The sequence below is a fragment of the Coprinopsis cinerea genome (assembly GCF_000182895.1).
Source record: "Coprinopsis cinerea okayama7#130 chromosome 1 map unlocalized cont3.1, whole genome shotgun sequence".
NCBI classification, from domain to species: Eukaryota; Fungi; Basidiomycota; class Agaricomycetes; order Agaricales; family Psathyrellaceae; genus Coprinopsis; species Coprinopsis cinerea.
In genome coordinates, this window is record NW_003307544.1 from 2,782,003 (window position 1) to 2,801,529 (window position 19,527).

The 19,527-nt window shown below is 50.4% G+C and overlaps 10 protein-coding genes across 10 annotated transcripts; 4 read left to right on the forward strand and 6 right to left on the reverse strand.

Annotated features, from left to right (window-relative positions):
- Positions 1 to 213: 213 nt before the first annotated feature.
- Positions 214 to 2,507, forward strand: CC1G_13713 (molybdenum cofactor synthesis-step 1 protein; the record flags this gene model as incomplete). The annotated part of the gene is made up of 8 exons (XM_002912135.1): positions 214 to 370; positions 470 to 535; positions 589 to 756; positions 813 to 933; positions 982 to 1,205; positions 1,265 to 1,488; positions 1,542 to 1,710; positions 1,807 to 2,507. The coding sequence occupies 8 exons, from the start codon at positions 214 to 216 to the stop codon at positions 2,505 to 2,507; spliced, it is 1,830 nt and encodes a 609-aa protein (XP_002912181.1).
- Positions 2,508 to 2,597: 90 nt separating this feature from the next.
- On the reverse strand, positions 2,598 to 3,147 carry CC1G_06545 (hypothetical protein; the record flags this gene model as incomplete). Its single annotated transcript, XM_001829156.1, has 4 exons — positions 2,598 to 2,672; positions 2,743 to 2,821; positions 2,886 to 2,977; positions 3,037 to 3,147. The coding sequence occupies 4 exons, from the start codon at positions 3,145 to 3,147 to the stop codon at positions 2,598 to 2,600; spliced, it is 357 nt and encodes a 118-aa protein (XP_001829208.1).
- Positions 3,148 to 3,267: 120 nt separating this feature from the next.
- Positions 3,268 to 5,150, reverse strand: CC1G_06546 (hypothetical protein; the record flags this gene model as incomplete). Its single annotated transcript, XM_001829157.2, has 6 exons — positions 3,268 to 3,993; positions 4,043 to 4,216; positions 4,278 to 4,637; positions 4,699 to 4,765; positions 4,820 to 4,863; positions 4,920 to 5,150. The coding sequence occupies 6 exons, from the start codon at positions 5,148 to 5,150 to the stop codon at positions 3,727 to 3,729; spliced, it is 1,143 nt and encodes a 380-aa protein (XP_001829209.1). The 3' UTR covers positions 3,268 to 3,726.
- A 508-nt stretch (positions 5,151 to 5,658) lies between these two features.
- Positions 5,659 to 8,884, reverse strand: CC1G_06547 (mitochondrial inner membrane protein; the record flags this gene model as incomplete). The annotated part of the gene is made up of 20 exons (XM_001829158.2): positions 5,659 to 5,838; positions 5,893 to 5,898; positions 5,972 to 5,994; positions 6,045 to 6,131; positions 6,190 to 6,273; positions 6,328 to 6,362; positions 6,416 to 6,667; positions 6,718 to 6,743; positions 6,806 to 6,940; positions 6,996 to 7,122; positions 7,225 to 7,252; positions 7,303 to 7,350; positions 7,403 to 7,707; positions 7,760 to 7,778; positions 7,829 to 7,949; positions 8,014 to 8,135; positions 8,191 to 8,243; positions 8,300 to 8,389; positions 8,439 to 8,642; positions 8,712 to 8,884. The coding sequence occupies 20 exons, from the start codon at positions 8,882 to 8,884 to the stop codon at positions 5,659 to 5,661; spliced, it is 2,118 nt and encodes a 705-aa protein (XP_001829210.2).
- A 297-nt stretch (positions 8,885 to 9,181) lies between these two features.
- Positions 9,182 to 10,985, reverse strand: CC1G_06548 (tRNA (guanine-N(1)-)-methyltransferase; the record flags this gene model as incomplete). Its single annotated transcript, XM_001829159.2, has 9 exons — positions 9,182 to 9,319; positions 9,372 to 9,767; positions 9,819 to 10,055; positions 10,111 to 10,221; positions 10,272 to 10,336; positions 10,391 to 10,468; positions 10,526 to 10,621; positions 10,680 to 10,771; positions 10,825 to 10,985. The coding sequence occupies 9 exons, from the start codon at positions 10,983 to 10,985 to the stop codon at positions 9,182 to 9,184; spliced, it is 1,374 nt and encodes a 457-aa protein (XP_001829211.2).
- Positions 10,986 to 11,195: 210 nt separating this feature from the next.
- CC1G_06549 (TatD DNase family Scn1) lies at positions 11,196 to 12,374 on the forward strand (the record flags this gene model as incomplete). Its single annotated transcript, XM_001829160.1, has 3 exons — positions 11,196 to 11,400; positions 11,458 to 11,966; positions 12,021 to 12,374. 3 exons carry the CDS (start codon positions 11,196 to 11,198, stop codon positions 12,372 to 12,374), a joined length of 1,068 nt encoding a protein of 355 aa, XP_001829212.1.
- CC1G_13714 (hypothetical protein) lies at positions 12,367 to 13,398 on the reverse strand. The gene is made up of 6 exons (XM_002912136.1): positions 13,196 to 13,398; positions 13,010 to 13,141; positions 12,896 to 12,957; positions 12,748 to 12,834; positions 12,612 to 12,694; positions 12,367 to 12,561 (listed from the first exon to the last, which is right to left on the reverse strand). Exons 1-6 carry the CDS (start codon positions 13,373 to 13,375, stop codon positions 12,437 to 12,439), a joined length of 669 nt encoding a protein of 222 aa, XP_002912182.1. The 5' UTR covers positions 13,376 to 13,398; the 3' UTR covers positions 12,367 to 12,436.
- A 267-nt stretch (positions 13,399 to 13,665) lies between these two features.
- CC1G_13715 (hypothetical protein) lies at positions 13,666 to 14,442 on the forward strand (the record flags this gene model as incomplete). Its single annotated transcript, XM_002912137.1, has 4 exons — positions 13,666 to 13,827; positions 13,891 to 13,914; positions 13,968 to 14,069; positions 14,125 to 14,442. The coding sequence occupies 4 exons, from the start codon at positions 13,666 to 13,668 to the stop codon at positions 14,440 to 14,442; spliced, it is 606 nt and encodes a 201-aa protein (XP_002912183.1).
- A 125-nt stretch (positions 14,443 to 14,567) lies between these two features.
- Positions 14,568 to 15,312, forward strand: CC1G_13716 (hypothetical protein; the record flags this gene model as incomplete). The annotated part of the gene is made up of 4 exons (XM_002912138.1): positions 14,568 to 14,702; positions 14,758 to 14,781; positions 14,833 to 14,934; positions 14,992 to 15,312. 4 exons carry the CDS (start codon positions 14,568 to 14,570, stop codon positions 15,310 to 15,312), a joined length of 582 nt encoding a protein of 193 aa, XP_002912184.1.
- Positions 15,313 to 15,357: 45 nt separating this feature from the next.
- Positions 15,358 to 19,488, reverse strand: CC1G_06551 (hypothetical protein; the record flags this gene model as incomplete). The annotated part of the gene is made up of 17 exons (XM_001829162.2): positions 15,358 to 15,408; positions 15,464 to 15,533; positions 15,587 to 15,752; positions 15,805 to 16,055; positions 16,110 to 16,215; positions 16,274 to 16,654; positions 16,706 to 16,888; positions 16,940 to 17,357; positions 17,416 to 18,360; positions 18,416 to 18,493; positions 18,522 to 18,568; positions 18,624 to 18,688; positions 18,746 to 18,894; positions 18,946 to 18,976; positions 19,029 to 19,113; positions 19,164 to 19,289; positions 19,338 to 19,488. The coding sequence occupies 17 exons, from the start codon at positions 19,486 to 19,488 to the stop codon at positions 15,358 to 15,360; spliced, it is 3,303 nt and encodes a 1,100-aa protein (XP_001829214.2).
- Between the last annotated feature and the right edge of the window lie 39 nt (positions 19,489 to 19,527).

The window sequence follows — 19,527 nt, forward strand, 5'->3', positions numbered from 1 at the left end:
TTGCGCTCACCATGTTTGCAACGAAGAAGGCTGTTGAAGGTGAAGGAATTGAATGAGAGTGATTAACCTTACGCGTTCGCCGTTCGTCGATAACTTACGCGTCGCATTTGGATCACGAGGCGCCACTGAGATAAGCGGGTCACACAGCAAGGTCACACACTGGAACTTAGTTAGATTTCTACCAATTCCCTTATAATAAGTTGGCGCTTTATAATGGATCTCTATTCTTTCTGGATCTCCTCCCTCACCTTCGGACGTCCCTTGAACTCTGACCCCCATGTTGCGTGCGACCACGAGACTGAGGTCGACGCCCACAGGATGGCCTGGCAGTGCCCTCATCCGTGCAAGCAGCAGTCGCGCTCTAGCAAGAGTGCGTTTTGTTTCCGACTCAATTCCGACATTCACTAATGGCCATACCAGCAAAGAATTTCTGAGATTGACGCGACAGACCCCTACTCGTCGTCTCTAGTCGATACATTCAACAGGAAACACGACTACCTCCGGATCTCGTTGACTGAGAGGTGCAACTTGCGATGTATGTCACCCATAGCCCTGGTGCAACGAACTACAACTGAATTAAATGGTCAGGCTTCTACTGTATGCCCAGTGAGGGCGTCGAGCTCTCACCCCCAAGTCATATTTTGACAGACGGCGAGATCATACGTCTCGCCTCCCTTTTCGTTCGGAATGGAGTCACCAAAATCCGACTGACTGGAGGTGAACCGACGATTCGTAAGGGCATTGTTGACTTGACCAGTGCGTTCTTGGGCTTCTTTGCTTCTCTGCCAGGTGGCTCACGAGGTGACCTCTAGGACGTTTGCATGAACTCCAGTCATATGGACTCAAGTCCATTGCAATGACAAGCAACGGGCTGGTCCTCCATCGCCATCTACCCCAATTGATTCAGCATGGTCTGACGCATCTGAACCTCAGGTAAGGGTGCAGTGGAACTTACAATAGCCGCCATTAACTTGACTCCAGTTTAGACACTTTGGACCCCTTCAAATTTGAGTTCATGACGCGCCGACGAGGACATGAAGCAGTGTTGAAGACGCTGAACATGGCTTTGGATATGGACCTCCCTTCTGTTAAAGTGAACGTAGTTGTGATCAAGGGTCTTAATGACTCGGAAGTCCTGGACTTTGTCGAAATGACCAGGGATCAGCCTATCTCGGTCCGTTTCATTGAATTCATGCCATTTACTGGTATGTGTCCTCTATCAGTCGGCCTCCTTTTCTCTAGTCACTTACAGCGAACTTCACAGGGAACAAATGGGACAGAAAAAAGATGGTTCCCTCGTCCAACCTCTTGGAGACGATAAAGAGCAAATATCCCACCGCGACCCGAGCTCTCGCAGAGCCCAACGAAACCGCCAGGTCCTGGCTCATTCCTGGGTTCAAAGGCAGCTTCGGGTTCATCTCCAGTATGTCCGACCACTTTTGTAGCAGCTGCAATCGACTGCGTTTGACTTCGGATGGGCAAATCAAGGTAAATTTTCGTACATCCGGGACTTGGACATTCGGATATAAACCATTCCCCAGGTATGCCTCTTCGACCCACACGAAGTCTCCCTCCGGGATGCTATGCGACAAGGTGCAACGGACGACCAACTACTCGGTATAATACAAGGCGCCGTATCCAACAAGAAAGAGAAACACGCAGGCATGAACGACATCGACGTTACTTCCAACAGGCCAATGATTCTCATAGGTGGATGAGCCTTTTCCATTGGAAAACCATCGGACTCTGTTTTAATGCTTTCTCCGTCCCCTCGCACCCTACCTACCCCTACCTTTTTCTTCCCAGGCAATGCATACCACCCATACCGACCGTCCAAACTCCACCGAAACCAACGGAACTCGAAGCGCGTACCGGTTTCCTCGCACCGACACTATGGCACCTCGACACGGCTCACCCATCTTGATGACTCGGGGCGAGCCAACATGGTCGATGTCGGCGATAAATCTCCAACCAAGCGCAGCGCAACTGCCACCGGCCGCATTTACATTACCCCACTTGCTTACCGGCTCGTGACTCAAGGATACCCACAGGGTAGTGAAGGACCGGCACGTTCTGAACTCGACGTCGAGGAGCACAAGGCCATGTCTAAAGCGAGTCGCAAAGGCGACGTCTTGACAGTCGCTCAATTGGCAGCGATCATGGGCGCGAAACAGACGGCCAACCTGATTCCTTTGTGCCACCCCCTTTCTTTATCCAATGTCAAGGTGGCCTTGACGCCTCGTGTGGTGGAGGAAGAACAAGATGTTGGACGTGATGGTGGTGGAGAGGTGCGCTGCACTCGGAGGCGGTACATGATTGAATGTTCAGCCACTGTCGCTTGTGAAGGGAAAACCGGGGTGGAAATGGAGGCTCTGACGGCGGTTTCGGTGGGGTTATTGACCGTCTGGGATATGTTGAAAGCTGTTGCTGGCAAAGAGATGGAGATCGGGGAAATCAAGGTCACCAGGAAGACAGGAAGTCAGAGCGGAGAATTCGAAAGGCAATGAAGGCAGATGAATGGGCATTTGGTCAACGTTACAAACGTGCACACAACGATATGTATATATTGTCGTCAGGTCGAGAGATTGGAATCAGGATTAGTCTGCCTTTACGAACTCTGCGAGACGGTCGCGGGTTATCTCGCCCTCGACGATACGCTCCCCAGGGTGGCCCTATCATGATACAACAGTGATATTGTTAGAATCCGATTCGATGGCGCCCAACGCCCATGTGTCCACTCACATCCTTTACTTTCACGATGGCGGGTACTCCCGTAACTTTCCAGGGGGCTTGACGGAAGATGTTGGAAGGCGTTTTCCACCTAAAATAGGCACATCCCCTGGTAACTGACTGTCGGGAAAGTAACCAAAAGGGTCTGGCCTTACTGTGTACGATTTCCAACGTAAACTAACAAGGCGCCGGGCTTGTCTTCGCCTGAAAACGCTTCCTGAATGAGGGGATCTACGTCAACGCAGTCCTTCGAAATAGTCAGCTCGCCCCTGTCGATAACAAAGTGGTATTGCCGGTAAGACATACCGGACACCACATTTTTCCATCGACAACCGAAGCATAGAAGATGAGGTACTTCTCCGGAACGGTCTGCAATGAAACTGGATCAATGGACGGGTCAGCAATGTAAATCGGCATGGTGGTGGTGGACGAGCGGAATCAAAGAATGTGTTGGTTGGTTGCCAGCTGAGAATGATCGAGACCGCGCCTGTTACCCAGATCCAGAGAGCATCCCTCACAACCAGTCTCCAGAAGAGATTCCATGTGCATCACCAGGGTTGTCATTGGCGTCATTTCTGCCATCAACAGATGTATAAGCAGGATAGGTGCTGGTGGAAGGGGGAAGAAAGACAAAGAATGTAGGGATGGTGCACTGCAGCAAAGAAAGCTACTACGATGCAAAGTACGAAAGGATTAACTAAAACCAAAAGGCCGGTATAAAGATCCACGGGACCGATGTACCAAAAGCCAACTTGCCACAAATCGACGAGAGCCGAAAGCAAAGAAAAGAGCGCTTCGTCGAAGAAAAACCGCAATTAAGTAAAATCGAAAGTATTTGAGGAAAATCGCAAGTTGCAAGGTATATGTCGTGAATGGGTAGAACAGTCCGTTGTCCGAAAGTTGGTTTGAAAAGGTGAAGGGTTATGGATGAGAAGATCTATGCGTCAAAACTTGCTTCATAAAAGTCCCTCTGTGTCTACTACTAAGTGTCCGTTTTTAGTAAGAGCCATGAGCAGGCGTGTGGGTTACCGCGGGAGCTGCGGTGGCAGAAGCATGCTCAGGGGAAGCATAGGTGTTGTGGGAGTTGCTGTTACCGGCACTCAACCAGTACTTCGACTTGCACTGGCCAAGGCACTCGTAGAGACCAGTGTTCTGGACGACTTCAACTTGAGTGGTAGTAGCAGTGGCAGTCTCAGTGACAGTCGAAAGGACGGTCCTGTCTTCAACCCTGACGGAAGTAAGAGTCTCGACAACAGTTTGGGTCTAAAGAACGTGGTTAGTATCGTTTCCAAACCGAAGCTTGTTTCCTTACATTGTCGATAGTCTTCGTCTCGACCCACACGCTGGTCAAGGTGGTGGGCTGAACGACAGTGGTAACATGAGTGAGCGTCGCAGTGTCGGTCTTGGTCTCTGTCTTGGTGGCAGTAGCAACAGAGGTGACTTGCGAGGTTACGGTAGCAGTCTTGGTCTCCTCAACGGTCTTAGTCTGTGGAAGGGCGGGATCAGTAACAGGTCCCCAGAAAAAAAAATAAGGACGAGGTACGCACGTTGTCGATCACGTTGGTGGTGACCCAAACCTTGGTGAAGGTGGTCGGCTGAACGATGGTGCTCAACTGAACCTGGGTGACGGTGTCGGTCTCGACGAGCTTGACAGTTTCAGTGGCCGTGTTGGTCTGGGTCTGGGTTTGAGTGTGGACGTTGGTCAAGGTCTTGACCTCGGTCGCAGTGAGGGTGTGTTCGATAACCTTGGTCCTGTCGACAACCTCGGTTGAAACCCACACACGGGTGGTGGGAACGACCTGGATAGAGGTGAAGACCTGGGTTTCGGTCACAGAAGCGGTCGCAGTGCTCAGTTGGGTCTCCGTTAGGTGTTGGGTAACGGTAGCGTGCACCGTTTCAGTCACGGTCTGTTGAGGAAACGAGGTAAGGAATGCCCCTTCATGAACGCAAGGAAGCCGGTATACGCACATTGTGAACTGTGTTGGTAACAGTAACAGTGGCTGGGTGAGCTGGAGCACAGGAGCCTTTGTTGATGCTGGAGAACGGACATCAGAACGAGTGAATTTTTGATCAAACGTTGACTACTCACTTGATGATGGTTGTTCCATAGCATCCTTGGTGAGGATTCGAGTACTGCAATCCAAATGCAGTTAGTACAATCCTTCTGTATGATAACGGGCGATGCGTACCCATTCCTCAGGTCTGCAGGTTCCATCAGCATCCTTCTTGTGACCATAACCGCAGGGCAAGTCCTTCCATCCACCCTTCTGGAAGACCTCGTAGGGCATGTGCTCAGGGGCAGCAGTGATCTGGGGAGCATGCTGGACATGTTCTGTTGGGACGGGGATGAAGGAAAGGCCATTCACGACCTGGGCGAGGGCGGCGCCGGCGAGCGAGAATCCGAAAATAATCGACTTCATGGTTGCAAACGAGTGGAATTCCGAGGCAAGAAAGAGCGGTTTTTAATCAAGTGTTTCGAAGCTGCGTTCTACGCCGACGTTCAATACTGTCTTGCAGTAGCGTCGAAAGTGGGGCAAATCAAGCCTTGAACGACGAGCGTTCTGTGGTTTGTGAGTCGAAGAATTCAGCAGAAAACAAGGACCGACGCACCTAAAAAAAACGAAAGAAATAACGAAAAAGAGAAAAAACGACAGCCAAAGAGAACGAAGGTGGGAAGAGGTTGTCAGGAGCGTTGGGGGTATTTGAGTGCAAAATCAATGCCGTGGCCGTTGATCGGCGGTGCATCAGGCCCGTTGCCCTGGAACATCATTCTCATCTCTCATTGGTCAAAATCCTCGCTGTCTTCCTTGGCCATCGCGGAGGAACTTGATCAAGTTATCGCCCGTAACCATGCCTTACCACCCCTCATCAGACACCGTGAAATCCCTTTATTACTATGTTACCTGATCATACTGTATTCAAACCATTTCAAGAGAGTTTCGGGTTCGTCAGCGACAGAGGCTGCTTGAACGAAGTCGCCCGCTTTCCAAAGTCCCCATGAACGTCGAGCAAGATCCTAAGAGCGTTCCTTGCTCGAACCTTCGAGAGGTCATCAGGGCGTGACGTGAGGGCAGTCTCCATCTGCCGAGGCTTCTCTTCCCAAGGGTACTGTAAAATTGGTCAACCAACTGCCACTGTCAATCATGGGAACATCAAACATACCGGGACCTGCATTGCATTTCAAAGTGAATCAACATTGAGTGCTTCAGACATCACCTTCAGGTTTCCATGGAAAACTCACAAATTTCTTTAAAGTTTCATAGCCTTGAAAAGACGGTCAGCGCGGGTTTAGACACGAGGCAAAGTAGACATACCCAAAAGAGTGAAACCGAACTGTGGACTGCTTCGAATGATACGCGCTGGTCCTCCTTTGAACAGCGCCTTGAATCCTTCTTCCCTGTCTAAAAACCGACAGTGTTAGAACATTCCGGCCATCAGCATCTATGTAATCAACCTCACAGATCTTGACGAACGCATCGACCAAACCATTATATCTGGTCTGGCCTTGTCGAGCCTCGACCTGCAAACGGGTCTTTACCACATCTGGGAAGGTGAGGTCAGTGCAAAATGTGCATTACCCGGCGCAAGGTGTCCTACCTGCAGGGGTGGTCAAATACGCCGCAGGCATACCCCTGTACAATGCGTCAAAATCACCATAGGCAAGCAGAGCACCGGAGGTACTCACGCAATTGCGGCGGAGGCCAAGGTTTCAAAGAATGAAAGCTGCTTCCCATTGTACCCCTCTTGGAAGAGATCCGATTTCAGATGCGAATAGGCAGGGAAATAGATCGCAGAGAACGGAATATCGCGCAACAAGCAGGCGGATGCGCCACGATAGAGACCGACGACACCCAATTGACGAATGATATGAACGGCACCTCGAGGAGTTGCACCCTCGAGCTTGGCGGTCTCTCCTTGCACTTGCAATCGGATTTTGCTGCAATGGAACTTAGATTAGAGGTCCCGGCAAAAGAGTACAATACTTACACAATTTCTAAAGGATTGGTGAAAACCTGCATCGAGACAGACGTGATGAACACAGATTCATCTTCGGACATCTATGATGCAAACTTACCACTTGACATCCACCAGCTGCACCACCTGCAAAAAGCTCCCAAGGGAGGGTGATTCGACCGGTATCGGGGTCGGTGGCCCTTCCTCGAACCAAGTCATTGACAGTTAGTTTGATGGCTTTTTCCGGTGCAACGCCCTAACGCCAGATATAAAACCATGTCATCGACGCAGGGGAGGATGGGTCCACTTACAACCAACTGGGGGCCGAGACCGCGATAGAAGCCGAAAAATCCTTCATTGCGAAGGATCTTCTTTGCACAATCGATGCTGTTCTTGTAAAGCATCTGACCAACGACCGTCGACCGCTGATTTTGCATTCTGCAAGAAACATTAGTTAACTCCAGTCCGCGGATACCAGGAGCGGATAGATGCTTACCGCGTCTATAGAAACCAGGTGGTTAGACCTTCAAAACTTGTCACGTCGGACTGGCAGAATTCCATACCTTGACTAGATAGACAGTTAACATCAAAAAATCATATAGAAGAGGAACGACGTACCCATATCAATAGGATAGACAATGGTAGCACCGAATGCACCGGCGATACCTAGAAACAATGGTCAGCGGACGTCTATGCACCAATCTCCAAGCACCCGTACCTCCGAGAACAAAATTGTAGCCAGAATGCAGAACTCTATGAAGGTAGGAGGAAGCCGGAAGGGTAGTGGTGGGTATAGTGGGTTCCTTGAATTCATGAGGTGCTTTCCATCTAGGGTCTAAAAGGTGTGCAAAGTCGACCAGAGCAAGGCGCTGGTTGGGCAGGCCGCGTCCAGCGAAATGGAAGATGATGGAGGCCTCCATAGGAGTGAAGAGTGAGTATCTGGAGTTAGAAGAAGCGTAGTTGAGGAAGTCAGTTTGGTCGATACGCCCGTCCTTGCTTTTGGCGGTCGCTTCACGGATGATCCTGAAAAGATGGTTGTGTGAGCGAGGGATAACCGCTGGAATGGTCTTCATACCTCTCCACCATATCCATTTCTATCCACAACTCGTCAGAGTAATCCATAGCAAAGGCGGGATTCACGTACCTCGAATAACATTATAGAAAGCGTTAACTTCCGAATAGGATATACGTTGTCCGGGGCTGAGCGTGCACAAGGTGGGTAACCGTTCTATGACAGAGTCCGATAGTTTGTGACCAGCAATTTCCTGAGTAAGAGTAAGAGGCAAGTGGTTAGTACTCAGAGTATCAGAAGAAAGGGGAGGGCCGTACTAGGATAATCCTCTTAAATTGGTCGGGGAGGATGAAGCCATCTTGATCATCATCCAGGTATTTGAATGCTTGACGAAGGCGTTCGCCCTGCAAACCCTTCATCAATTGGGTGAATTCATTGTCTGGGTCAAAAGGGTTAAGGCACTGGATCAACGACAAGCGAGGATCAACACTCACAGCCCAAAACGTGTGTGCCGTTCTTCTTTCCAAGATAAAGCTGGACCCAATCGCTGAAGGCGGGATGTGTAAGAATGCCGAACTTTGGTGTGGAGTAGGTGGTAGTTACCAATCAAAATCGAAAGGGATAGATTCTGGACCAATGTTGGCGGCCAAGACAGTTCGGAACTCCTCATAATCGATAAAGCCCGAATGGTCTCTATATGGAAGTGAGCATGCGGGGTATATAATGAATAGACGGCACTCACACATCGAAGTATTGGAATGCCATCCAATAGTCCGCATCTGGCCGCTTCAACAAAGTCTCGAACACCACAAAGTCCTCCCATGAAACTAGGTTCCTTCGTGACGTATCTGCTACGCGAAAGAGAATCGCGAACTGATGACGACCGATTTTTGTCAGATCTTCAAGAGGGGCGATGGCGTTCACGAAACCCTCGGGCTCAAGGAATCTGATATTATTTCAAGAGAATGAGAAGGCTGCATGGGGCATGTGACTCGACAGCAGGCAGTTTACGCACTTCTCTCCGTTAATGACCGTCGCATTGGCATCGAAGGTGCGTCGCCATCTTTTGAGCTCAGATTCTGGGACAGCAACGGCCGTACGGACAGTCTTGAGAGCGGACGCAGTGAGCGACGAGGCGCCGTCAGAATCGTTGTGCACCGTCGGAAGGACTCGGGACTCGGGGGCCATTTATATTCTATTAGGTGGCCGCCGTCGTTTCTAAGGGTATTTGGGGTGTTCTGGGTATCCCGAAGTCGTGGGCGTCGACTGTCGACGATGGGGGAAGGAAGAAAAGCAGAGTTGACCACTGCTGACGGTGAGCTCGAAGTTTTTCGAGTGCGGGGAATGCGGCTTCGGTGTTAGCCCATTCCGTGCTTCAACTTTTAGTGCCGATTCATCCTGTCCGGATCAATTTTCCGACCCCAGACGGCCGACTGCCGGCGACTATATTCGGAACCTATTTACCACCCAGCCAATAGCAGCCAGCTACATCCTCTCCCCGAACGCTACCTCAGGGGGCAGGCGAAAGCTAATACAATACATGTCCTTGTTCGGTGCAACAGATCGCACAAAGTGAAACGACGTTTCCGACGTGAGGGCCCCCCCTAGCTTTTCTTCCACTCTCTGTCCATGGAGTTAGCACCGAATTTATCTGATAACGCGGTGAGGTCCGAACCTTGCGTATATCCCCTTCCGCATTGACACGAGAATCGACCTCTCGTGTAAAGCAATGGCAATGCACCATGGGCATCGTACTGTATTGCTCACGCAGGGCCGGTTCAGCTCCCGAGAGGAGTCCTCGGAACGCATCCAAGAATGAAATAGCAGAATCGGGCAGGTTCATCACGAAATGTGATATTCTCCGTCGACCGTGCTGTTTTTCCGAGGGAGGTATCGGTACGGTCTGACCTTCGGCCTTTAGCCTCTGCAGTCTTCGGCGTTCTTTCTCCTCCTGGACACGACTCTGCTTAGGTCCGGTGTAAGCTGGTAACGGCTCTTCCCATAGCCTCGAAACACTCTTTTGAATGAACTCCCGTCCATCTTCACAGAATGCCTTGACTGTATCATCCACCTGGTAGTCTTTGTATTACAAACACGTCTGGCCAGAGGGAACTGCACGCACCCTGTTGTTTTTAGCGTTGATAGCAAGGTACTTGTAGCTTTCTGGGTTCAGATCGTTGGCCAAGACACCGCATCCTTTCTTGCCAGCAGGAATTGCGAACGGCCCTACTCCGGCAAAGACATCCGCGACCACCTCCTCTGGCTGGAACACCTGGATAAGCCTGTCGTGTTCCGTGTGCAGTCTCGAGTTCCAATACACTTTGGTAAAATCGAACATAAACCGACAGTCCGACTCGTGCTGCAGTTGTCGAATGAGAAAACAACTGCGTGAATCGTTGGAACGAATAACTCACATGTTCAACGACATAGTCCGGCTCCCCTGCGAGCAGCTCCATTTTAAAGAAGCGGAACTGGGTGTCAATGCTATTGATCTTATTGACGACCGTCCTGACGCGGTTGTTTTTCTGAATGTCTGGTCAATCGGGCGAATCACTTCAACGGAGAACCCACCCACCTCAAGAATTAGTTGTCCAATAATATACTTGTAGGGTAGATACTCTTCGTTAAGATTCAGATGGGCTGGATCAAGCAGAGTCTGTGCTTGCCCAAAAGCTAATGAGCGTAAACGCTTACCGATGTGCCCAACCATGGCGAAGCCTGAAGGTGCACCTTCTCTAAGCTCCTCAGGAAGGAATGATTGCAATATTTCATCTGCGCATCCATAACTTGTTAATGCTTTGTATCGACATGGAATCGCGACCCACGCACCTGCCGTCCAATAGTTATAGTCCAGGTTAACATTGAACTCGGTAAGACCATTGGACTCCGTCTTGATGAGCTCAAGGGCCTCGGGTGGGATGTCACCTGGCTTTCCGAGTCTATGAATCGATTCCGGTGTAACCATAGATCTGAACTCTGGTACCTTCGTTTGGCATTCGCAACAACACCAATCGGTTGCCCTCTTCCTTGGGATCTGAAACCACTGTTCGGACTTTGGGGATGTCCAGGAGCGCCCTAGGTTTGATAACTTGATGAGTAACTAACAACTAGGGCATAGTATGTCGTACCTCTTCATGGCATCCCCTTTCAAGAACTTCCCGACCTTCTCAGGGCGTACTCGGACAGCAAGGACAGGAAGTGTTTTGTGAAATGCTGACTTGTCAAGTTCAGTTCTCGATCCAGTGTACGCCGGTGGTGATGTATCGAGATACAAATGTCGTGTTGTCATCGTGAAGAGATCTGTTCTAGTAAACAAGCGGAGTGAGCGCCCAAAAGGACGAAGAAACATTCACGACCACAGACTTTTCGAAAACGAGCGCGTCAACACTTGCGAGTGACGATGACGGAGGTTTCGATAAATATTCCCAAACATAGCAGATAAGATAAACGCGTCCGATCCATACTCATACATGCCCAGCACTTTCCATTATATCCCTCAATGTCGACAGAGAGACTTTTGCCTCCAGACGTCCTCAAACATGTCGTCGACGTACACTGCCATCCGACCGATGCGCCCGAAATACCACCGGAAGCCATGGACGAGCTTGAAATCACGATCTGTGCAATGTCCTCGATGAAATCTGATCAAAAGAAAGTGGCTGAGCTTGCACGGTCTTATCCCAGCAAGGTCGTACCATGCTTCGGTGAGTTGGAGAAGGTGAAGAACTGTATAGGATATCTGATTCAAGGCTGCTCCGCAGGGTACCATCCATGGTTCTCGTACCAAATAGCGGTGGACCCTGCCCTGTCGAAGGAAGACCACTATCGACGCCTCTTCCTTGGGCAAGTGAAAGAAGCGACAGAGGAGCACACCCAGGCTTTCGAGAGGCTCGTGAACTTACTTCCGGAGCCTACTCCCCTTTCTTCAATACTGGATGAAGTCCGGGCACATTTAATCGAATTTCCCGACGCCATGGTTGGCGAAGTGGGGCTCGACAGAGTATTCCGCGTCCCGTACGATTATTTCGCGGAGAAACGCGAGTTGACTCCATTCATCGTCCCACTCGAACATCAACTGACAATTCTAGAGGCTCAGCTTGAGCTGGCAGTAGAGCTTGGGAGGAACGTCAGCATCCATAGCGTCAAATCCCAACTGGCAACACTCGAGTTACTATCCAAGCTAGCTACAAAACACGGGAATCGTTGGTATCGTATCAGTATTGATATGCATAGCTGCGGGCTAAGCCCACAGATGTGGCGTGACACCGAGGTACGTGGTACCATAACTGTAACCAATCCAACCCAAATTCTGAGCCCTTTGCAGAAGAAATTCACCAATATTTTCCTCTCCCTTTCCACAGTAATCAACGGTCGCCACTCTAACTGCAGAAAGCTTCTCCAAGTCTGCTCCGACGATAGAATCCTATCTGAATCCGACTTCAACGACGTCCGCCATGTCACAGACCAGACAGTTGAAATCATCCAGTTGATTGCCGAAGTAAAGGGATGGTCCATCGAGCAGGAATGGGACGAGAATGTGCCTTGGGAAGAGAGGGGGGTTGTCCGCCGCTTGAAGGACAATTGGGAGCGGTTCAAGAAGGGAGGACACCGAGTGCCAGAAAGTAAAAGGCGTCGCGCGAAGAAGTTGTTGGATAGTGGATCTGAGGGCGAAGAGTAGTAGACGGGTTCGACCATTTCATATGCTGACCTGCAACTGGGTTAATGGATTGTATCGCCATCTCAATGCCAAATGTAAGTAAGAAGAATGATAGTGCAGACTCCTATGAGAACTCCCATGATGATAGAGTCTCTGCGGCGTCGGGATTTAATCATGGCTATCAGGTTGTTCACTCCAGGCATGGTGTCTAAGCGCCGGATTAGCAGTCAGACCAAGCGGAGGCATTGGCGCACTCACTAATTACGTGCAGCATTCGAGAATTTATTCCTTGGAGGGACATGCGTTGTCTTGCGAATTCGGAGCGTGTTTCATAGGCTTGACTAATGGGAGCATAAATACAAGAAGAAAAAGAGCTGGAGTAATCAATACGCACTCGAGAAGATCGTCCGTCATCCTATGCGAACTGTCGATTCTGCTTCTTTCCTCCAGCAGAGAGTCGGCGGCCGATGACTTGTACGCGCTGAGAGGAGATACAAGATCAGTTGGCTAGTCCGTGGAGTGGCCGCCTGCTGGGTACTGACTCTATGTCGTTCCGAACCCCAGAGAGGAGGTTTGCTTGGTCAAAGGCTGCCTTTACATTGGCCTGGCAGATAGTCAGCGAAGAAGGGAGAATGAAGAAAGTAATCTGTTATCACCTTCGTTCTCCTCAGCTCACGAACATTATCTTGGTGAAGCTCTCGGTGCCGTTGGATTGTGCGTAGCATCGAAGCAGATAACAACTCTGGCTTCGCAGCGAGTTCCCCGAGTTCGTCATTGATTTCTTGCAACTTCAGGCTGTGGTAAGTGCGTCGCACAATTTAAATAAGCCACAAGGCACGCACTTTGGTGGAAAGGTCATCCAATTCCACTTCCAAGTCCTTGCACCGTTCCGTTGCTCCCCTGGCCTCCACGTCCTGCGGACGTGACAAATTACTTGCGAGTTGTGAATACGAAGTCAGTTTCGCGTCGAACAGATTCTCCAAGGTCCGACATTGTCGATGTAGCTGGTCATAGTTCGACATTATGGGGTATACGATGATGGCGGCAGGAAACGAGATTGGTGAACTCGTGTGCTGCGCCGCCGTGGGATGACGACCAAGCCGCCAAGCCATTCCTCGGCAATTCTCATTCGGCAATCATTCCATCAATCCGTCTAAGCGCCCAGTCTCCAGTCCAACTTGGTGACGTAGAATGACGACCACTCCCGCCTCAGTATGGGGTTGGTGACAGATGACAGCTCCGTACAGAACCAAATATGCTTGTTAAACATCTTCGTTGTAAACAATCTTTCCCTTCATCTCGCTCCTTCGCAATGTCCAGCAAGATGGCGACCTACGCTACCACTCCCCCTTCGAACTCAACCGCCAACACTGAAGACCTTAATTCGGCTGGCTTGACACCAGAAGTGTCCCGGGCATTAAAGGAGAGAGACCTTAAGCCCTATGAGCAGCCCGTAATCAAGTCGATCAGAGAGGTACAGATGTTTTATCATATCTTCTGTGCCATGCACCCTTAGGCTGATATCTGCTCTGTTCAGCTGTATTCCTGCAAACCGACGAATGTCAGTAGCAGGGATTCCCAGAAGTACATTTTCAAAGCTAACGGGCCCTTCAGGAGACATTCGAAATATACGCAAAGAATGCTGTATTCCACGATCCCATTGGTATCGCCACCGGGCTGGATTCCATTCGAAACCAGTTTGTCGGTTTGGCAAAGGTATGAGAGATGCGTTCCACATTGGCGAAGCAGCTCATTGGCCTACTACTACTAGATCTTTCACTTTGCGAGCATCCCAAAGTTTAGAGTTTTGGAAAATCCGCCCACAGTACCCCCGAACATCATCCTAATTGACCAGGACGTCGCATACTACCGAGATGCTAATTCTAACTCGCCCACGAAGACAGTCAACTCTTTATTGACCATAAAGCTGGATGCCGCGACCAACAAGATCGTTAGTCACAGCGAGGATTGGAATCATAAGAAATCATCGACGAAAGAAGACGGTGTCTTCGGATGGATGAATGAACAGAGGAAGAAGATAACGGCTGGTCTTGTGGACACATTCGTTGGCAATGCCAACAAGAATTGAACCTTAGATGTAATCTATATGACGCACACTTGATGGAACAAGGCTTCATGATCGTAGACAGACAAACTTAAGACAGTCCAAAGTTTCTCCGGCGCTTATTCATTCTTTCCTTCGCCTATCTCAACATGACGGCCACGAGGGCACCTAGAAATGAGCCGTGCGAGCTGAATTCTGCAGGTTTAGAGCCAAAAGAAAGCAGGGCTCTCAGTGAGCGGACTGCCTTGGCGCACGAAAAGCCTCTCTTGAAATCCATCCGCGAGGTAGGTCCTGGAATTCAGGTGGAAAGTGTTTTCGCTAAGCTGGCTCAATATTCAGCTTTACTCCTGTAACCCTACGAATGTCAGCTGTGCTTGTACATTAGCGACTCATTATCTGACCACCCACCTGCAGGAAAGCTTCAACATGTACTCTAGCGACGCGACCTTTGAAGACCCCATCGGAACTCTGAAAGGCACGAGCGAGATCCGAAAGCGTTTCGCCCGATTAGCCAAGGTGCGCCGTGGATCACACACCCCCAGCGGCCATGTCCAAATACTTACTGTGTTCCAGTTATACAGCGCTGAAATTTCAAATTTCCGGGTTTTAGACAACCCCTCGAGTGTTCCTTCGACAATCATCCTGATTGACCAGGATGTAACCTACCACGAGAACGGGACCGGGGATGTCAGGAAGTCGTCCTCAAAGACTATCAATTCGCTCCTCGTTTTCAAAGTCGACGGTAGGACCAATCAGGTCACGATGCACTGTGAAGACTGGAATCATCGGAAGTCCTCGACCGGGGAGGACGGGATTTCTGACTGGATGAAGGAACAGAGAAAGGGTTCAAAAGCCGCTGAGACCAGTTCTGCGGTGCGACGGAGCAAAGATTGATACAAAGAGCTCGATCGTACAAGTAGTCGTACACAGCCGGATGTCTTAGAAACCGAACCATGATTTCGCTGTTTGCTGCGCTGCCAGCCTCTTGGCCTATGGATCATAATTCGACGGGATTGTTCACCCACAAGGACAAGAGAGGGCTTACCTGAGCGACCATGTTTCTACTGCCTGTTTCGAGAGAATTGAATCTTTCCTCAAGATCCCCGAGTAATTGGCTTCGTTCACGCTCGATTAGCAGTAATGATCAAGAGTTTGTGGATTCACTCACCCCCGCTCATTCATCGCAGCAGTCAGCTTGCTGTAGATGGTGGCTTGCGCTGCAGCCGCAGACGCCGCGATACTTGTAGCAGCACTGGAAGCTGTTTCGGCAACCGATGGTCCGCTCGCACCTGTCACGGCTTGTTTGACAATAACTGGGCGGTTTGGCCCGCCAACTAATGCGAGAGGTCAGTGCCAGGCTACGGGGATCGAGGAGAAGGTACACACGAAGATCATCTATCTGCCTTCCCGAATACGTTTGGTTGAAGTGTAGCCAAGTTCCTAATAATGACGCAGGTCCTATGGAAACCGGCTGTGGTTGGGAGACGGAAGATGATTTCATCGCGAAGTTAATTTCTGGGTGGAAGCGTGTGCGCCTGGTGTCGAAGAATGTCCCGTACACGAGTTGGTCCACTACACCGCCTTGGTTGGAATCGGAAAATGCAACGAAGTCTCCACTCCTGTCGACTGTCAAAACGCTGAGCAGCATCAATGCATCTTCACGAGGGCCTGAAGACGCAGTATTCGCTTACCTAGTCTCCACGAGGGGCATTTTGAAATCTGTAATATGCTCCAAACTCGGCAACGTGTAGGCGAGACCTATCTGTGCGTCTGTGATAACGACAAGCGCCTTGGATGCTGTAATAGTTCAGCGAGACAGGATACATACGCGGGCCAACGGCGGTGTAATACTCACCCATGCGTTCTACGACTTGAGCTACCACCGCCGTCCCATATTTGCTGCTCCACTCTGCTCTCCCTAGACGTTCCCCGTCAACGTTGGAATACACTCGGGCACCCCTGGATCCTACAGTCACGAATAGCGATGGAACTATCGCGTCGTCGCCTCCTGCCAGCCGTACAGCAGCTGCAAAAAGGCCGCGGCTCGCACCTCTAGGATTTCCTGTCTTGCTGTCCAAAACGAACGAACCTCCAGGTAGAGGATCCGAGACACCCTTCGTTGTAACAGAGTCTTCGGCAATCGTCCAGACAGCTGGATTCCCGTTGAGTAAGAGCGCATAGATCTCAACAGAACCCGCAGCCCTTGACACGAGTAGGCGCACACGGAGCTTGGCATCTGTATAATGTTTTCAGTCTCGCTACCAACATTACTGTCAGATAGCCTCACCTTGGTCAGTTGGCGTTATTGACCAAGTCAGAGCGGTAGCAACGTCGGGTTCACTGCTGAATCGATTGCCAAGAGAAGACACGCGCTTGTGTTTCGAGCGAGCGGCAATCTTGGACAGGATACGAGGTCCTCTCATATCAACTACGACCACCTTTCCGTCCCTGTAGGAAATGGCAAGGAACCCTGTCCCATGCGTCTGAGCAAGAGCTAGATGACAAACAGTGGGTTGCACACCTGTATCGGATAGAGCGCATGTTTGCACCGCAGCGTCTCCCTGCACCACGAAACGAGGTGAGAATACACTAGACGAGACGGCCGAAGGATTTAACATGATGATTTCTTGGTACTCCTCCGCAGGAGGACGATGTTTCGTGGTGGATGGAAGGAATACCACCACCCTTCCATCAGTGAGAGCAATCGCGAGTTCCAAGGCTTCCGGGGCAAAAGAAAAGCACAATACGGACGGCCGGTCTTCCAGCAGCGACGTCATGGCCGTATATGATCCAAGATCGACGCTAAGTCCCAACAATGGATTAGGAAAATGATGTTTAAGAGGCTCCGGAGGGACGTTGGCCAGGAGTTGTGCACTGAAGTCGAAAAACTTGAGTCTCCAGCGGTTGTCGCAGGTAATGAAGATTCGACGGGGAGAGAACTAAGATCGTGAATGTTGAGCGCGCCCTGCAAGGAAAACCACAGCAGAAAACGCTCACCTTCGTTAGCCGGATCTCTTCACCGCGACTTTGGTCGTTGTATGCTTGGCCCCCTTCCAAGTGAAGTCCTTCTCGCACGACCGAACTATTGATATCTACGAGATCATCGTAAGCGCTGACATCCACGGTGAGTAGCTGTCCACTCTCAAGTGATGCAGATCCGTGGACAAGTTGAAAGGGAAGATCCAATTCTTCTCCCTCGTCTTCTGAGTCTTCTTCGTCCATCTGAGGGTCGAGGGATGTCTGATCTGGTGACTCCGACTGGTCTGTCGAAGGTTCAACCTTGGGAGGACGGGCCTTGGGGTATATCCAGCCAGGAGGGGGGAAGCGGTATGCTTCGACCACCCTGCCGTTTTCTGGTGTTGCCTGCAAGCAGATGATGGCGTATGGATCATAATTTCCGCCAAAATGGAGATGTTCTCGCGGGCAGAGGAGGAAATCTTGTATTTCACCTTTGCCTTCGTAAATGTATGCATTCTGAGGCGTCAATGACTTCACCATTTCCTCTCTGAAGAAAGGATGCAAGAGCTTCGGATCCTGTTCACCATCTGTTGTCGGTGGATCGGGAGGCTGAAATGCGGGAAAGAGTAAGACGGTGATAGACCCGCCGTGCTTAGAATCAAGGCCTCCCAAAATCGTCAATGTAGTCTCTCCACCACGAGGGTCCGATGAGTTTGAATATCCGCTCCAAGCCAACTTGAAGATAGGTTCCCGAATGCACACGGTTCCCTTGCCTTCTTGGTTCTTCTCCAGCTCCTTCTCAAGTCTCGAGTTGTCGACCTGATCGACATTCTCGTTGTCTAGTGTTCGAACGAGCAAAGGTTTCGTGTCGTCGTCAACTGCCCAGAATGCAATGCATCCATCGGCATGTCCGACAGCGAAAAGATGTCCCGATGGGTGGATTGACATAGACGTCACTTCAGGCTGCCTGTGGGTTAAGATATCCTGCAAAGGGGATGTCATAAACGACAAGTCAAAGCCCTCACTGGCGTGCACGTACGTCCATCCCATATCCAAACCCTCCCGGAGCGCCAGGAGGCAGGGTCATTTCATACGCACGGATGGTACTTCGTTCCGTCTGAGAATATTTGAATGAGATCGCGAACTTGACATGGACAACGGTGACATGCCAGATTGCTCAGAATTACGCCGCCTAATGGAATGCGTGAGCGAAAGAGGCCTGCTGAAGGAAGGGATGCAGTGTATACCAGAATAGGCCACGAAGATCTGGTTCAAATCTCTAGGGTGCAGTTGTTGATCTACACATAATTGGCTTGTCACAAGAATGGTGAGCTCGGCGGCAAAGTCTGAGAGGAGGGAGGGGACCTACGAGCTGGACTGAGGTACCAGCGAGGGCATACCTCCTACTCTCATGCTTTGTTGGTATAGTTTCCACATGTTCGGTGCGGTGTAGTGCGACTTGCGAAGGCAAGCCAAGTCATAAGTCTTGACCTCTCCAGTCTGAAGACCAACGAAGACCTGCGAGTTCAAATTAAGTATCGCTCTAGAAGGGATAGGTGGCGGACTGACATGGCACAGAGAAGGGGAAGTCGTGAATGCGCTGTAAAATCTTGTTCAGCTGGGAAGGTGGATGGTAGAGGCATGCATCTGACGTTACTTGGTCGAAGCGCGCAGAAATCAGGTATTCAGGATCGCCAAACGTCGTCAAATCCCAAACGTGCATTACATTGTTGTCATCTTGAAGTCGTTGAATTCAGTGGCATTGCACCTAGAAATGGCAGGCGCACCAATGCAAAGGATCTTCTGGGATAGCGAGGCGAAACCAAGGAATTTCACCCCCACAGAACCAGGAGTCAGGAGTTTAACGTCAACAGCTGGACCTCCGTGGATGTAAACCGCTCCATTTGACGTTCCTAACAAGGTTCAGCGGTCAAGTTTTCTCTCCAAGTTGTGTGATCCACCTATGGCCAGTAATTTCGTCGTGGGTTCGACGGCGAAGGATGTGATGGTGTACGGGATATCGAACTGCCTAAGCTGCCCGATTACCCAATCTGCCTCATCGTGAACGTCGGTTGATAGTTCGACATATCGCGTGTTGTGTTTCGAGAGCATGGATGTGGAAGGGAACAAGCACGCGGAACGGGAGAAAGA

Excerpts from the sequence above, each read along its gene's own strand:
- CC1G_13714 (XM_002912136.1), bottom strand. The coding sequence starts at position 13,375 with ATGTCGAACTATGACCAGCTACATCGACAATGTCGGACCTTGGAGAAT. Across the intron at positions 13,142-13,195 it reads TGGATGACCTTTCCACCAAA|TTGCAAGAAATCAATGACGA; the intron begins GTGCGTGCCTTG and ends CACAGCCTGAAG. Across the intron at positions 12,562-12,611 it reads TCGAATGCTGCACGTAATTA|ACACCATGCCTGGAGTGAAC; the intron begins GTGAGTGCGCCA and ends TCCGGCGCTTAG.